An 18,350-nucleotide genomic window follows, 5' to 3' on the forward strand; every position below is an offset into this window, starting at 1 on the left:
CACACTGTTCAGGTTTCGTCATTGTGTCTTTTCCACTCGCACATATCCCATTGTCAGTATCTATACGGGTTCGTTTATGTCTATCTCATTATGTCTTGTGGCATGGGGTCCTTGCTGTAGGTGAACGACCTTATACAAACTGGGACCACGTGAGGGATTTGTCTATCCCTTTGATTTGTACTGGTATCTGTCGTCTAGGGCAGTTGTTATACTTAATCCAAATTATACATAACTGTATCGGAACTAAATTAAACTCAACAATTTTTTAATTACTAGTTTCAAACTTTAAAAAAGGGAAATACGCTATTAAATGAATAATTATTATAGAAACAACATTACAGATATCATAGAAAAGAAAAAATGTATTATTATGTTATTAACTTAAGGAGTTCTGGCCTGTTAACGAACAGAGGTGGATTACACATATTCGACATAAATCCATATTTAATGTAAGGTTTATTGTAATACCTATATTTCACGTTTTTCAGTATTTTCGAGTTGCTCATAACATTGTCGTCATTTTCACTTTTTTATCAACTTTATTTCTCCCTCTTCTAATGAATTATTCATATTGCAAGAGAAATGAAACTATTTAACCTACTACCGCAATAATGAGAAGAAACTGAATGATTATAAATCTACACTTTAGTTGGCAAGTATGAGGAGTGAGGAGCGAGACTTTAATATAAGAACTAAAGAAATCGAACCTACATACAACAGTCATCACCAGGGAAAGGATTTATATGTAAATACATATTTACTTATAAAGCTAATATAATTTATATTTTGCATTATCTTTATGTTTCACAATGTGTAGGGTTGAAAAATCCTACTTTTATTTTCCATATTTTTCCATATTTTAGAGTTTAGTACATATTTTCGTTAATTTCCATATATTTTCCATATTTCATATAAAACAGTCCATATTATATTAGGTTTAACAATAAAACAAAACAAAATTCCATTAACTTTTAAAAATACATTTCAACAATAGAGATTTAAACACATGTTCAGTAATCCCTTTAACATCAGAGTTATTTGAAAATTAGCAGTCCTATCAACAATGGGAAAGTAAGTTACAAAACTGTATTAATTTAATTTAAAATTTTTAACAGACTTCAGTTGTGCAGCTCAACAGTTAAATGCCAGTCAGAGTACACATAGGTTCAGTTTTGTAAATCATACTATAAAGACGGTAAATATGCCAAAAGTACGTCATTCAGTCAATTTAAAATCAAAACTAACAAGTTACATTTCAGAATTTAAAGAAGATGGTTTATCAACTGACAATAAAATATTATTTTGTAATTTGTGTCAGTGTGCAGTATCATCTACACAAAAGTTCCTGGTGCAACAACACATTACAACTAGTAAACATCAGGCCAACAAACAACTAAATTCCAAGCAGAGACAATTGTTTTTAACACAACCAACAACATCGAATGTAAGATCTGAGTTTAACATCGACCTGTGCCGTTCTCTCATCTCTGCTGATATTCCTCTCTACAAACTAAAGAATAAGGTCTTCAGGGAATTCCTTGAAAAATATACTCAACATACAATCCCGGATGAGTCAACACTTAGGAAGACGTATGCTCCATCCATCTACGATGAGACAATACAGAAGATAAGAGATGAAATTAAAGATAGTTCAATTTGGGTTTCCATTGATGAGACTCCCGACAAAGAAGGTAGACTTGTTGGTAATGTAGTTATCGGTTTGTTAAGTGAACAATATTCTGAACGAATTCTTTTACATTGTGATGTTCTAGAAAAGTGCAATAACAAAACTATAGTTAAACTGTTCAACGAAGCTATGGGTATCCTGTGGCCAAAGGGTATTATGTACGATAATGTGTTATTCTTTATTAGCGATGCTGCCCCTTATATGGTCAAAGCTGGACAAGCATTATCTGTTGTATATCCTAAATTGACTCATTTTACTTGTGTGGCGCATGCATTTCATCGTGTGGCAGAAGTGGTCAGAGACAATTTCCCTAAAGTAGATTTGTTGATTTCATCAGTGAAAAAAGTATTTCTCAAAGCTCCCAGTAGAGTTAACGTGTTGAAAGAAATGTACCCTGAAATTCCATTGCCACCAAAGCCAATTTTAACTAGATGGGGTACATGGCTAGAAGCAGTTGAATATTATGCCGAACATATAGACTCTATTAACAATGTTCTCCTTGCATTGGACTCTGAAGATGCAGTCTCAATTGATACTGCGAAAACAGTTACCTGTGACATAAGTGTGAAGAATGACTTAGCTCACATTCAGCATACATTTTCATGCATCATAAAAACGCTCAAAAGTCTCCAAAATAGGCACCTTTCACTATCTGAAAGTTTTGAAATTATAAATAGTACTGTGGAACAACTGAATCGTGGTAGAGGTAAAGTTGCAGATGCAGTAAGAGCTAAGGTGGACACTGTACTTTCAAAAAACCCTGGATATGAAGAACTACAAAAGGTTGTTGCTGTGATGAGTGGTGAATCAACAGTGAAGATTAACTTGGACTTATCCCCAGCAGACATTGTGAAATTGAATTATGTACCAGTTACTTCTTGTGACGTCGAACGCTCTTTTAGTCAGTATAAATCTATCCTCAGAGACAATAGAAGAAGATTCACTTTTCAGCACTTGAAAGAAATGTTTGTAACCTATTGTTATGGTAACAGACAATAAAAATTGTGTTTTGTTGAAACTACATTGGAAGATAAGGTACGTCCATTATATTTTTTGTTTAGTTTGATTAAAATGTACCAATATTTAACGTACATAGTCATTTTTTTATAATTTTAAGTCCATATTTAATTCCATATTTTGGTAAAAATCCATATTTAATTCCATATTTTGGTAAAAATAACTACATATATATTTACATATTTCATATATTTTTAGTCCATATAAATCCGTTCCCTGGTCATCACACACTACTGAAAGAAGTTACACTCAGCTAGTATACCTCGAGGCATCGATTTTGACGTATTTCATTCGTAATATTATAGAGCACGATTAGCATAACAAGTGAAGTTGCAAGATTTCATTGTTGAGTAGAATAATAGAAATTCGCTCTGGCAGAAATGGTTTTCATTAGCTCTGATCATTCATGAAACGTATATGCTTATTTTAAATGTTATGTACCCCCTAAGAAGTCTTTGCGTACCTCCAGGGACATACCCCCCAGTTGAATACCACTGGTCTAGGGCATGCATTTCAGAGATTGCCTACCTCATGGCAATACACACAAGTTATTGGTTGATTTTCACAACTGATCAGTGCTTGTATGAAGGAATATGAGATTTCAGAATCATTTGTACCAGTCTTACTCCATTCAGTATTTTGTATCGGAATGAGTCTCCCCATTTATCATCTCATATCAATTGAATGCCACCATTTTTCTCAGTACACCTTTAATTTGATCATGTTATTGGTAAATTATATATTTTAACTATCTTCACTCCTGGTCCTACTTTCTCGAAGGTCATGTTCCGATTCCATGAACTGCGGTAAATGGTGCATTCGTCAGTGAAGAGAACTTCCTTCTTCTTCACACGTGTTGGAAATGTTTGCAGTAATAAGTCATATGCAGTCTGGTGCTTTTTCAAATCTGTCTGTTAATTCATTGACAGTCACAGGGCGAAAAACTTTCATTGTAAGGTCTTTCTTCTTGTCTGAAGTTGCGCTCGGGCGTGGGTTCGATCCCCGCTTGGGCTGATTAGCTGGTTGGGTTTTTTTCCGAGGTTTTCCCCAACCGTAAGGTGAATGCCAGATAATCTATTGCGAGTTCTCGGCCTCATCTTGCCAAATACCATTTCGCTATCACCAATCTCATCGACGCTAAATAACCTAGTAGTTGATACAGAATCGTTAAATAACCAACTAAAAAAAAAGGTCTTTCTTCATGTGGTCGTGCATTGTTGATTGATTGCGACATTTGTGACTTGGAGGCACATTTTCTTGTTGATTTCATTGGCAATCAAGCCAATGACTCAATTAGGGCAGCACAAGTTTCTTGCCAAATGGGGGATCTCCCACGTCACAGTGCATCTTTAACACATCCCATGATGAAAGCTCTCTCCCCCACTTCAAGTTATCTTTGCTCGGTGGTGCCTTAAAAAGTGAGCCCTGAAATCCTGCGTTATGTTACTCATGTTTATTCCTCCATGTAGCTGCTTGTGGATTCACACAGCAGCCACAAGTCTCTACTTCACACTGAAAATGCTCGTATCTGCATTTGATTTAAATCTTTACCAACCCTGATGCGAATTCCAGCATATCTTTACAGCTGTTGGAATTTTGACTGGGATTGCTCATTTGCAACAAAATATCTTGCAACAAGTAATTACACCAGTTCACGAATGGTTCACAGATGGTTTGCTATTGATTTACTTTCATGGACTATGCATGTGCGGAACTTTTTGGAACTCTTATCATCAGCAATAATCGACTAACCATTGTTCTGAATGCTTCTTATCTAATGATTACGAGATTTTTTTCTTATATTTTGATAAACTTGGCTCTTCTTCAAACTATTCCTTGAAATAGAATTTGGTTATTACAGTCTGCTAAGATAGAATGGAGTTAATACTGTATAAGTCTCGACAACAGAAATGCAGATTGGCACATTGAGATTGAAATTACTGACTACAAACTTTCGGGCCATAATCGAAATGAGTACTCAAATATAAACCTAAATGTGAAAGGACCAAAAATAGATACCACGAAAGTGCTGGATTGAACAGTTTCACCCTGCATGACACCGTAATGGTCCTGATAGGCTTAACTTGTGATTTGTGGTGGTTGTGGTGGTTAGATAAATATCTGTAATTTTGATATGTACTAACATATTCTATACAGATGCGTTAAAAATGCTTGAACTGTAAATATTTTAGCTTGAAAAATATATTGTTTGGTACAATATAATCATAGGTCATACAACTTGCACACACAAAATTCTGGGTTTATAAATAAATTAATTAATTAAACTTCCCTTATGAAAAGGTTGTCAGATTTGACAAAGCGTATTACATATAATTTGGAAACGCACCTAAAAGGTAAAATGATTTACATTTGAAACGGTTAGGGAATCAAATATCAGCGAAACATTCTTAAGAGTTTAGAATTGCTCTATGTTTACTAGATTTCATAGAAATGTTGACAATGTGTTGTCTTTGGATACAAAATTAAATAGTTTATTAGTATTGAAGTTACCAAGTCTATAGACATGATGTCGTTTTCTAAACAGATCTTGGTAAAATTTTGCAGCATATTCCATTGTGAAAATATTGGTAGCTAAGAATACCTCGAAATGTGTTATTTCTTTGGAAATCTTGAAACATTTTTTTTTTCACGAGTACTAACTTAGGTCTTTATTTTTCCATGTACAGAGTGGAAAAAGAACTATCTTGATAAACTTTCTGAAGTGATGTGTGAGATCAAAACAAACACATTTTCTTAAATAATCATAGGTCGCAAGTGCATCCTTACAAAAAGTGTTTGAAGGTTAAGATGATGTTAGTGAACCACTAACCACTGGTACATTACTAATAATATTTTATTATTTGTCATCAGTTCAAACTACAAACGACTTATGCACTCGAAAATGCCATCTTCTGATGGCTCTGTCTGCTTTTGCAAAATGTACAATAAAATTAATTTCGTCCATTATTGATGTATCGTAAATCATATTATTCATTCAGCAGTTTAGATCCATTGACCTTGGAGATAAGGACAAAGGTCAAACTCGATTGCATGTAACAAAAATATTCGTATTCTGATCCGTCTATTGCCATAGAAATTTTGTGTAGTTAATTTTTCTCCACTCCATGTAATATACATTAAGAAAGTAACAAGCATTTATGGGTATGATACTTATATCCGTTTAATTCTCGCCTATCTTTACTACTGTCTTGTATATACATCTAAATTATATCTGCGTGTGTGTGTCCTTATTTACAGCTGATGAAATTTAAGTGATTAAAGTCTATAGATATAGGAAGTAATTAGTCTCACTTGAGATTTTATAACTGCCAGCTTGTGGGAGGTCCATCTGTCTTCAGAACTTAGTGTAGGAAGGCTGCGTCTTTATAATTTATACATTGGGTCTGGGAAGTTGTTAATAGTGTTGCATGGATTGTAATCAAAGCACATAATTCTTATACATGCTTTTTTAAAGCTTCACACTTGCTTCAAAATGGTTCTTGAAGTCAATTTATTTAAGCCCTGGTTCAGGCAAGATTACTAATTAGCTGTTTCTTTCCTCAAGAAATTCCTGCATTGCGGTCATATTTGTCTATGAGTCAATGTCTTGATGGAGACTCAGATGTTTTTGCAGAATAATTAATTGTGAGTCTCCAAAGGTGACCTATGAAGAAGACCATCATTACAAGTGATACACTGTACGTATTTGCTACTGAAAGTTATAATAAGGAGATTAATTGATTTTTTTCATGATCAAACTAGTACTCTTCTACTTCGTAGACAGTAATTTTGCCAACAGATGCAATTCATTTTACTCATCACGTTGTGCCATGAGTGTAGAAAGTGAGTTCTCATCAAAATTTCTAAATCGATGTATGCAGCATTAAAACAAAACGTTACGGCTGAAAAGTTGATAAAATAGCTATTTCTATAGAAATACATGAAATGAGAGATGTTATTTTTCTCTAAAAACTTTACTTTCTTTACAAGTTCCAGATTTACTCTCGGAGCCTGTCTTCGTTTTTATGTAACAAATTTAAATGCCAGGTAAGATCATGCATGTTGTCTCTTTTAATACGCCATCATTCAGGTTAGAAGGCTGTATGAGATGCCACTTCTGTTTGTGTGGGCTAATATTCATTATAATATAGAGTGAGTCAAACTAAGTTAGCAGCATTCTTATCGAGTCCTGAGGTTGCTTTTTGATGGGTGGCACGTTGAGTTTTTCCGGTAGCTGTTTGCTTTAAGTCTGTCAAAGTACACAATACGTGGGTTTTCTTTATCAGTTATTGCACTAAGCTAGTGACACAATTCTGCTAGTAACTTAGTGTCAGTTTCAGTCAGTTGTCTGAACTGTATTGAGAAATACGTATTTTTAACCATGATTATATACACAGCTCAGTGACACATTTTCTTTTGTTGAAATGTACCTCTTTACTCAAGAAGTTATACAAGTTTTGTTTACGCAAGTTTTGGTGACGATTCTATTTATGAACTACCAATACCTCATAGGAATGAAATTTAAGACATTTCAACCTCTTACTCTCTGAATGTTCCAATGTGTTAAATCCTTGTTCTAAGTGATGATATCTTCAAGTATTTGTTCTGTTAAAGCATGCTTCGGATAATGTTTCTTCCTATCGAGAACCGAACCTGTTTCTTGCCATATATGAAAAATTTAACAACCACGATTTCGATGCTCGTGCAGTCTCTGGGGGGGGGGGGGACCTAAAAAACTTGCGTAAACAGATCTTGTACGATTTCTTTTGTGTGTCTAACCAAGGTTAAAATACATATTTCTCAATACAGTTCAGAAAACTGAGATTGACAAGTGCCAGCAGAATTGTGTTGCTGGTTTACTGCAACAACAGATAAGGAAAACCCAGTGAGCTGCTCATCAAAAAGCAACTTCGTTGATTGATAACAATACCAGTAACTTGGGTTTTACCAGTACTCACCCTGTAGAATACTGTATTACAGCATCCCCTCAGGTGTTTTGCTTTCTCACTTGATTTCTTGTAAAGTAAGTAATATGCTTAGAATATCATTATAACCCACTAATATGTTTTAACATTCATCTTAATTTTAAATATCGATTTTCGTAAATAGGAAAATGATGTTAGAAGTGAATACAGTATATCAGTGCTGTATTGCGTGAATTTATACAGAATTAATTTTATTGATCTATGAGGGTCGTTCGAAAAATAATGTCCCACTTTTTTTTCTCAACCTTTAACAAAGATAAAAAAAAAAGTGCTCTTTTGAAGGCTTGAAATCTGATGTTTCTACCATATCGAGTTATGTCATTTCTATTGATGGCGGAGCTGTAATGAACTGTTTAAATGGCGTCTGCTGCAGACTCTCGGAAACGGAAGTGTGGTGAATATGCATAAACATATGTGTGCAGTTGTGAAGTTGATAGGAGCACTGTTGAGCAGTGGGCTGAGAGAGTTGGGCATCAGGAAGTGCAGAAACTGAGCTCCGAGATCTGCCACATGCTGGTTGCTCTGCCATATCCAGCACTCTAGACATGATGAATCACGAGGTTGTCATTATTTGCGCGGATTGGTGCATCACAACAAGAAAAACAGCCCTACAGCTGTCGATAAGCATTGGAAATGTTTGTTAAATTATTGAGAGTCTTGGATATTCAAAGGTCAGACAAAATGGGTTCCACGAAGTACCACCATAGACTACAAGCTGCAGAGGAAAACCATTTCTTCTGAATTGTTAGAGTGCTTTGAAGCCAAAAGGGAGGCCTTTTGTCCTGGATCGTTACATGTGATGGAACTTGGGTGCATCATTTTGAGCTGGAGACAAAAATGCAGTCAATGGAGTGGCATCACCGTCTATTGCTCAGAAAGAAGAAATTCCTCTGCAGGAAAAATCATGATCACTGTCTTTTGGGATTGTGAAGGAGTCATTCATGATAATGATTTAAATTTTGAAATGCTACACAGCATCATGTTGTGAACAACAAATGTGCTGCTGGATATTATTGTTGAAAAACGTCAGCTTCTGCATCTTTCTTTTTCTCTGAAGCAACTCATTGTGACAAGCAGGTATATTTGGAAACTAACATCTCACATCACCCGCGCATTCAAATTCATCCCAAGTCAAAACATTGTACAAACAGGAAATAAAATATAAAAAATAATAATAATAATAATAAATTTATCTGTATACCCAAATAAAAAACCTTTCCTTTAAAAATAAGAGAGGAATCGAAGCTTTCACCACATCCATGGACACTCTTACGTCCCTGCTAATATGTCAACGACTTTATGGTTGAAGACGAAGAGTGACTAACAGACTTAACCCATCCGCCTTTGCTCTTCACCTCGGTATTTGTAAGCAGTGCCCTTTAGACAACGGTTCTAGGCAACAAGAGAACAACTGAACAGCAGAACATATCAGTTGCATATCTTTTGGTATTGGAAATAACATAGAACTACCTCCTTATTTATGAATGTAGAACAGGAAATATCCATATTCGTTTGATTATTGGACATTATACGCAGTGTTAATAAGTGGCCATTCACAATGAAAAATAAATGCCAAAGCTTGCGATCAGGTTATTTAATGTAACCATTCACTATGATTTTCGTAAATGTTAACGTTAGAAGTACAAGGAAGATTCTAAGACATCAAAGTATTAGAGAGCAAGACTGCTAATGATTTCAGTGTTAGATGCAGCACATTAGGCAACAACAATAATAATGTTAGAAGTGAACGAAAACATGAACACAGAAGCTTGCAAACTCGAAGCTTTTCGTTTGCGGTAACATCAGTGATTGTTGATTGTTTGCAGTCATCTATTTGCGAATATATTCTAAAGGTCATCGAAAATGTTTGCCGGGATTATAAATAGTTAATATTAAAAGTACGTAGTGGGTATACACTTGTGATGTCTTAAAATGTTCAGAAATGTTTAAAGTCTTAGAATTACTTAGTACACTTCGATATGAGCGCCATTTGTAGATTTGCAGACGTCTAGACAATATTCTAATCTCCTGCCACGTCTTCTGAATCGTATCTGGAGTTACATTTGCAGTTATTACTGCAGCAATCCTCTCTTTAAGATACATCATCTTAGCATACACAATATTTTTTTGTGTTATTTATACTCGCTTTAACATCTCTAGTCATATCACGAATTAATCTTGTGGGTGAAATCCAAAGGCCTGTGTACTATTGTTTAGACTGGTTCTATTGTTGTGAACTAGATGGCATCTGTAGATGTATTACTGATTTGTTATGAATATGATTTTTGGTGATGAATGAAAACTGTGATGTTTAGGCATGTTGTGGCCCGAATTTCCTGGCATTTGCCTTACAGTTGGGCGAAAACCCTGAAGAACCTCAACCAGGAAATTCATCCCGACTGGGAATCGAACCCGGGCCCTCTGCACAAGAGACCAGCATGCTGACTGCTACACCACAGAGGTGGTCACAATGTTTTTAATGTATCCCCATGGAAAAAAATCTCATTGATTAAAGTTCACGTTAACACTTTGTTTGTTAAAAACATAAAATTGCATAATCACACGTTAAAATCTAGTGGTGTTAGGTATGGGTTTCAAGGTGTCAGGGTATTTGTCCACCCCTTCCAGCCCAGGCATTTGGGAACTTCTCATTTAAAACATCACAAACAAAGCGACTGAAATGAGGAGGAGCTCCATCCTGAATGAAAATAAATCTACTCCCCGTTTGTTGTATGTACCCAGTCTTCAAACTGTGGAAACATGTAGTGTTCGTAAGTCAAGATCCACAACCCCAGTAATGATGTTTTCATTGAAGAAGAAGGAACCAACACAGATGGCTCTGACCAACAACATGATTGTACAGCAGTCCGCACCAGACGTTCATCTTTGGTGACATTTGAACGTACTCATGAATCTCCCTCAATGGCTGAACCCCAAATGCGACAGTTATATCAATTAACGCACCCACTCACATGAAATGTTGTTTTGTCACTGAAACAAAAGCACTGTAGGAAATTTTCCTCATCATAATTTCTGTTAAGCATAAAACTACCAAATACCACGTTTTTCTCTATCATTCAATTTAAATTCATGCAGCAGCTGAATTTTTTAAGCACGGAGCCATAAGCATTTGTGCAGAACATTTTGAATGGTAGTTTTTGAAATCTCGAATGCAAAATTTCTATGAGCAATTGATTTCTTTGTGCTTCTAATGCAGGATTGCCTTATATATGTTTCACATCTTCCTCCGATGTTCTTGGTCAGCCAGAAGATTGTCTCTTCTCAACACTACCAGTTTCTTTGAACTGTTTCAGCCACCTATTCAAAGCTTTGTCATCTGAAGGGTTTTCTCGTGGATGCAAATATTGCCATTTACGTTGCACTGCCACAACCGATTTCAATTCAACGTACCACAACACAATCTCAGCTTTCTGCTGAATGGTCCACATTCTGCCACGCACAAATTCACACTGAAAACAAAGAAAACTGTGTGAACAATCACCTCCATTTTGGCGCATGCACCAATAAGTCTTAAGGTCACACAAAACTTTAAACATTTCTGAGCATTTTAAGGCGCCACACATGTATATCCGTTAACTACTTTTTTATGACAACAATTTATAATCCCGGCAATCATTTTCGATGACACAGTATTTCATGGTTTTATTGTAATGTCAAGTTTTCATTGTGAATCATGACTAAACTGCTACTGTAGCATTTGTGTCCTCGTGTTAATGTTAAAGTTTTCATTGTGAATGGGCCTTGTGTTAATGATGAAACCTTAAAAAGTATTTTCTTTTGACACCAGTTGATTTTTTCTTTTATTTTCAGATAGTCTTTATTAATAATTTTTATCAGAACTCTGCATTTTATAATATGACTTTGTATAATTTAGGTAAATTAATTTTCCATTTTCAAATTAGATAGCGTGCTTTGACAGATATGCTGTGTGTAGGCTACTATTAATGTCATAAATAATATCTGTTTCCAAGTTCCATAACTTACGGTGCAGTTTATTGATACACGAGGGGAAGAATAGCATAACATTTTGAGTGTCATACCTTTAATTATATTATTGAAAGTATAAAAATATTTTATTTGCTAAAAATGGAGAGATAAAGCAAGAGAGTCACTGTGTAAAGTGAGGTTGAAGCTTTACTTTAGTGTACAAGTTATTAGACTACCGAAAAATAACATTTATTCAGTGACTTTTTCATTTTGCAGCATATTTGTTTAAATGAAAGAAAGTTTTTTTTTTTTTTTTTTTTTTTTTTTTTTTTTTTTTTTTTTTTTGTAGGTTTTAGAAACAGTTATAGGAATTAGGTAATATTTTTTCTTCTCAATTCCTATTTTTATCTTTCACTATTCTAGTAGGTATGGTGATAATGATAGTATTGCTACTATTATTACTGCTAACATAATTATAAGAATAAAATATTTCCAGATTTTGAAAGATGCATACCTTTAGGTAGACTCAGTGCATTTCTTCTATGAAAAAGGTGCTGGTACTCACCAAAAATTTACAAGTTGTACAGATTTATAGTAGCAACCAAGTTCGGCACATATTATTAGAAACACCTTTTTCATGGAATTATAGGTTGACGTTTGTATCCACTGCCGATTGTATGATTCATTTTACCATTATATGACAGAATTGTTAACACAGTTTTAAAAAGTTGAAAGAGAAAAGCTGCCGTTATTGCATACCTTTGCGTTTCACCAGAGAAAAACATTTGGCAGATTGAATAATATTTGTATAATTGATTAAATGGCGATCTTACTTGTGTTAATTATGTAAGCATGTGTGGCTTACACCTGTTTCGGTGTTACTTGACACCATCCTCAGAGCCTACTAGATCTCGGCGCTATTTCAACTTCGCTGCCTGTTGTGTGGGTGCGTTTGTGTGGTGAAGAGTTGTGTCAAATAGTGTATGTGTTCTGAAACACAACAGGCAGCGAAGTTGAGATAGTGCCGAGATCTAGTAGGCTCTGAGGATGGTGTCAAGTAACACCGAAACAGCTGTAAGCCACACATGCTTACATAATTAACACAAGTAAGATCGCCATTTAATCAATTATTTATATTCAAGTGTTAAAAGTAGTGTACAAAAGATTCATCATGGAATAATGTTTCCAATATTATGTATGAGAATGGTGGGACCTTGTGGTCACAATTAAGGACGTCAGCCTAACAACGGCATATAGCACCGTACACCCTTTTTAGGGGGATTATATTTTTCTTCATCTACAGATGTTCTTTTATCAGTTGACGAAAAATGATTGCAATCCCAGTTAACTAGATGGCACAAAACAACAGAACGATGTGACACACCACGCCCTCTCATGTGATCAGTTGGTGCAGGTTGATTTGTGTATTGTTTGGCTTAGTGAGTGGTTGTGTGTGCGCAACTGTAAAGCCATGGAAAGCAGCAAACATCTGTGGTGTTACGTCTTTAATATACATCTGCATACTAGAGATTCTAAGAGCTACATGTATACATTTTTGAAAACAGAAGGAAAAAAGAATGCTGATTCTGTTATTTCATTTGTACACCTATTTCTAGTGAATTTTATGAAATCTTATCCCTTCAAGAATATTGTGATGTTCTCTGATGGTACAGGGAAACAATTAAAAATGTCAAATTTCTGTCATTTATCTTACGTTTTTGCAAAGTATAAATGTGAAAATTTTAATATATTTCCAGTAAGAGGGCATAGCTACTGGCAATGTGACTGAAATTTTGGACTATACAGCATGAAGATTAAGAAAATGTCAAATGTTGAGACTGCTAAAGAGTATCTTGAAGTTATTTCGTCCTGTTGCGAGATGTCACAACCATTCACGGTGTTATGGGACAGCTCCGTTTTGGAAGACTGGTCTGAAGTACTGAGTATTTATTTTCTGAAAAAGAGAAGTAAGCAATCTGTGTTTTAAATCCAGAAATATCGTCAAAATGTTTTGTGAGCCTTCAGGAAAAGTATCAACTTCTAAGAACTAGTCTAATGTGTTCACTGCGTTTACATTTTGGAAGAAAGGCTATGAAGCCAATGAATGAGGAATCTAATCCCTCCTTTAGTGAAACGTGTTCCCCTTAATACAGCTAAAGAAAGGCATATTAGAGATTTATTTACCTTCTTGATGCACTGGAAGAAGCAAGCCTTGCTGTTGTATCCGAAGATGAAACGTCTGATTCATGCTAGAGACTAAAAGTGAGTTTGCTGGGTGATTCCATTTTTTTGTAATAATTTCATGTCATTAGTAGGATTAACAGTGACTATTACCTCATTTGGAACTTTACAAGTGAAGATGTATGTTGAACTTATTTATTTCTATTGCACTCAAATATGAACAAGCATGTTTAATTATTATGTATTTAGGAGTAAAAGTCAAATAAGTTCTCATTTCTTACAGTTTAGCTCAGTATACTTGTAACATTTTAGTCAAATTTATTACATTCATATGACTTAAATGAAATTAAAACGTTCACCTTAAAAAGGGCTTATGTATAGCTGGAAAGAAACACGTCTTATCTCCCTCTTTCGTACTTTTTTTTATTTATTTCCCTGTTGATATACTTTCAGTCATAATAAGTAAGGAATATGTATCACTTCATAATTATACAGTAATTGGTATTTACATACAGAAAGTCAATTAACTTTTAAACTCAATTATCTCGGAACATCATTTTCAGTTATACGGCCTTGTTAGGTTGACGTCCACAATTGTAGCCTACTTAGTTTTGAATTCAGTATTGTGAATTTCAGTTAATCTTTCGAAGTCTTGATAATGTCTGTTAAATAGATTTCAAGAACCATTTGCTGAAATACCGCACCTAACATTTATTGCTACATTAATATCAATATGAGTGCACCGAAGTTCCTCAGGTTTATTATTTAAGAGACATCTTATTGTGTAAGTCTGTCTGCAGTAAATAGGCCAGTTTCAGCATCTTAGAGATACAAAGTTGTGTTTTATAATATTTCAATATTACACTGGAATATGATGATAGTAACTTTATATACGTACATCTCAATAAAATTTTTGTAATACATGTTTTGTAAGAGACATGCTAAAGAAAGTCTTACATTTGATCAGACTGTAAGTATTATTAGATGGTATCGAGTTTGTCTTGCAGGGTTATATTGTACATGTTTTACGGTTTATTTGGGATTATTGAAGTTAAAATCAATTTATTTAAAGTAGAAGTATTATAAAACACCTCGTAAGAAATCTGATGAAATATGAAGGACTTACGTGACTTCAGAGACAATTTATCCAGTCTTGATGTACTCTAATGATGAGCATTGTGGTACGAAATTAATTGGCATCGAGATGGTTATAGTGGGTAGCGTGTGGGAGATGAGGCGACAGTTGGTCTTCGATTGCTTAAAGTAAAAGATGTACCAGTTTCAATTCTCGAACTCGGAACTGCGCAGTTTTAATAGTAATTTACAACTTTGATAAGAGAACTAGTCGATTCACTTTCCGAAAATCCAAGGATCTGAGTGAATTATAAGAGACAGTAAACACATATTTACACTATATGGTTATATAATTAGCACAAGCGAAGTCCTCCCCTCTCTTCTCCACTTTATCCTGCGCTCAGTTGGCGACGTCTGTGATTTTTTTTAGATAATGAGTTTTTATGAGGTCGGTAAAGTGAAATGTGTAATACTAAATTGAATTCGAGGTAACTAGCAAGTACATTACTTTCAGTAATTGTGAAAAGGCAGGCCATTCCGTGTGTGCCTGAGGTCAGGAGCAGAGTGCTCCTTTCAGAGTGAAAAGTGAACCTTACGCAACGTTTGTCACTGTTAAGAGTTAATGACAGATCAACAACGTAAAATTCAGATGGTATAGTGCTGGTGTTGGCTCCTGGTATTTCCGGCGAAGGCACCGGGAATGTATCCTCATGTGGATGTATTTTGTTTTTGCAAGCTGAGGGAGGAGTGAGATGGACGGGGGCCGTTGTCTGCAGCGGCATACCCGAGAGGTGGTGGTGATTGATGAGATTGGGACAGGGTGTAAAATTGCACGGGGAAAATAATGGATACAGGTAAAAAGAAATCGTGATTACTGCACTTACATCCTGGAGTAACCACAGCTCTCTCTATCTCTCTGTCTTCTTGTCTCTGCTTGGCACTGTCTCTCACTCTCTGTCGTCTTGCATTCCCCCGTAATGACACGGGGAGTGTTGATGCAACTTTTCCGATTTCAGCTTGTGTACATACATTTGAACTGTGCTTTTACTGTTACGTATAATGCCTCCAGCCAACCATGTGCATTTTGTAACATTCTTCACCTTTTAGGTTTGGGTGTCGTGAGATGATATTAAGCCACTTTCACCAAGACGCTCATCTTTAGTTCTGCTTTTCCTCCCCATATCCTGCAATTTATTTTGTAACCGAAAGATAATGTATTCACAAACTGTCTACCCGTAAGATCAGCATTTTATACTGAAGATCTTGAAAGTACATAACCCAAGCCAGCTTTCTAAGAAACTAAAAAATTAGCGAGTTTCTAGTGAACTCTTAAAAATTTGTTTTAATTAATATGTTTGTATAGATCGCAAAACAAACTTGTTAACTTGAGTTGTCTTAATGTTATAACTTATGCTACGTTCACAACAAGGATTTGTACCTGGGACAAATCTCTGCACATAATATCTCAGATACGTGTGCCCGGATACTTGTTACTTGATACAAGTATCCAAGCAGATGTTCACATTTAACGCATAAATCGAAGGATAGACACTAGTACTGTTTCTTCATATTCTGACCACTTGTTTTTATGGTATAAGCACGACAAGTATAATTCATGAAGAGAAAAAGCGTAGATGGAGGATACGCAACTTAAAAAAAAAATGTTGGCCCCTAGTCATGGCAAGCAATTACAAATCTGTTACGGTTTAAAACTTGTATAGGCCTATTTATTTATTCTGGCGGAGTTATGGCCATTAGGCCTTCTCTTCCACACCTGAGTAGAGTCAAGGATTTTTAAACATGCCTGGAACATTGCTCAGTGTGATAGCATAGCAGTTAAAAGCAGTACCGTTATCATTCTGACGTAGACCTATATATTACGTCCCTTGATTGCCATTGAATATCGCCTCCAGTTCTACAAAACTATCGTGTTACAGTTGCCACTTCTTATTACCATTGCAAGTAGGGTTCCACAAGCGCGCTCGTCTTTCATCGAGGTTGCCCGAGTTCGATACCCGGTCAGGTCGTTATGGAATTTGTGATGAACAAAGACGATCCACAGGGTTCTTCTTGGGGTACTCTCCTTTCCATCTTCATTGCACAAACACTCTCCACCTTCTCTTCTTTTCATCTATCATCTGCAATAGTTAAAAATAGGCTGGGATGAAGTCAGATGGGAGTAGTACGAGTTTTTCGATGCTGCTATAGGAAGAGTTTGGGGTTTCGGGCTCTGGGGCTTATGAGGGACTCGTTTGAGGGTGGGATCCAGCTCAGTCAGAGCTGAGGAAAGATGACCCGCCTCTCAGCATCCGATTCACGAATGCCAGCCAGACCACCTGTCGAATTTGAACAATCATCTCGTATACAGGTCGTCTTAGGAGTAATGTAAAATGCTTCAGGATAATTTAGTTTGGATTAAGCTATATCGATTTAACCTGGTATACCCATGTCCGAAGTCTAACGGTTTGGGAGAAATTAAGGCGAGAAATACTGAAACATTGCGGTCCTGTGTACTATACTTGACGTGTTACGCCAGATCTTTTGCACACGCCACATCTGAGCACCGCGACGCTTACGCAACACATACGTGAATACACGTTCACTTGACATTAAATCGGATATTCATATCGTGAATATGCAGACATGCTTTTTGTTTCTGAATTTTGTGATGACAGAGCATTTTCTGCTGTCGAATACAGACGACATTTTTCTAATCGAAGGATTCCAGCTAGCTGTGTATCTTCCCGTGTTTACCGGATGTTATCTGAAACTGGCAAGTTACCAAGTGTTTCACTGAGGTCGAAAAGAGAACCGGTACCGGCACCTGATATGAATTTACAATTCATGAAATCCTTAATAAGGGCAACTTTAGTAATTTGTCTTATTTCCTTACTGAGTTTGTATTTAACATATGAAATAAACTTATTGGAACACCACAAAATGCAGCATTTTTAATAATGTATCGTGTGACAGTGTTTTAAGACGTAGAAATACGTCTATAATGCCTCTCTCCATTTAAAAGTTTGCCCATCAATAACTTCCCAACCGTTAAATTTCGGACATAGGTATATTAGGTTAAAGCTATGTAGTAGATTAACTCGAACTGCATTATCTTGTAGTATTTCACATTCATGCTGAGACACACTGTAACTTATAGAACGCACAGTGGGCCAAAGTAAGTCAAGTACAAGGATTCGTCCCGGTTCTGGCTCTCGAAAAGCGAAGCCAACCCAAGCCAGAATTCCACAAACATTTCCTAATATGAAATTTTTTAATCAGTTTTATTATGTTGGCTTTTGGTTACTCAATTTCTCGTCCAGTTGGAAACTTGGTAAACAGTGGGAATGAACAAAAGAATCACCGCTTACAAGGCATAGAGAACGCGCATGCGCACTCAGAACTTCGAGACATGTGCATTGTGTTTTCTTTACAACATGTACAAGGCACATGTCCCGCAA

The 18,350-nt window shown here is 35.8% G+C and overlaps 1 protein-coding gene across 3 annotated transcripts in view; it reads left to right on the top strand.

The window, feature by feature from the left end:
- The window catches only part of olf186-M (Ki-ras-induced actin-interacting protein-IP3R-interacting domain olf186-M), a 324,363-nt gene that overhangs the window by 23,741 nt on the left and 282,272 nt on the right, over window positions 1-18,350 (top strand). For 2 of the 3 annotated variants that reach the window (XM_069841399.1, XM_069841400.1), the window contains exon 3: window positions 15,629-15,746. The exons of the other annotated variant lie outside the window; for it this stretch is intronic. In XM_069841399.1, the coding sequence (XP_069697500.1) occupies window positions 15,737-15,746 (10 nt within the window). In that variant the 5' untranslated portion in view covers window positions 15,629-15,736. The remainder of the gene's footprint in view (window positions 1-15,628; window positions 15,747-18,350) is intronic. 3 annotated transcript variants of the gene reach the window in all.

The sequence above is a fragment of the Periplaneta americana genome, chromosome 12, assembly GCF_040183065.1.
Source record: "Periplaneta americana isolate PAMFEO1 chromosome 12, P.americana_PAMFEO1_priV1, whole genome shotgun sequence".
In the NCBI taxonomy this organism is placed as follows: Eukaryota; Metazoa; Arthropoda; class Insecta; order Blattodea; family Blattidae; genus Periplaneta; species Periplaneta americana.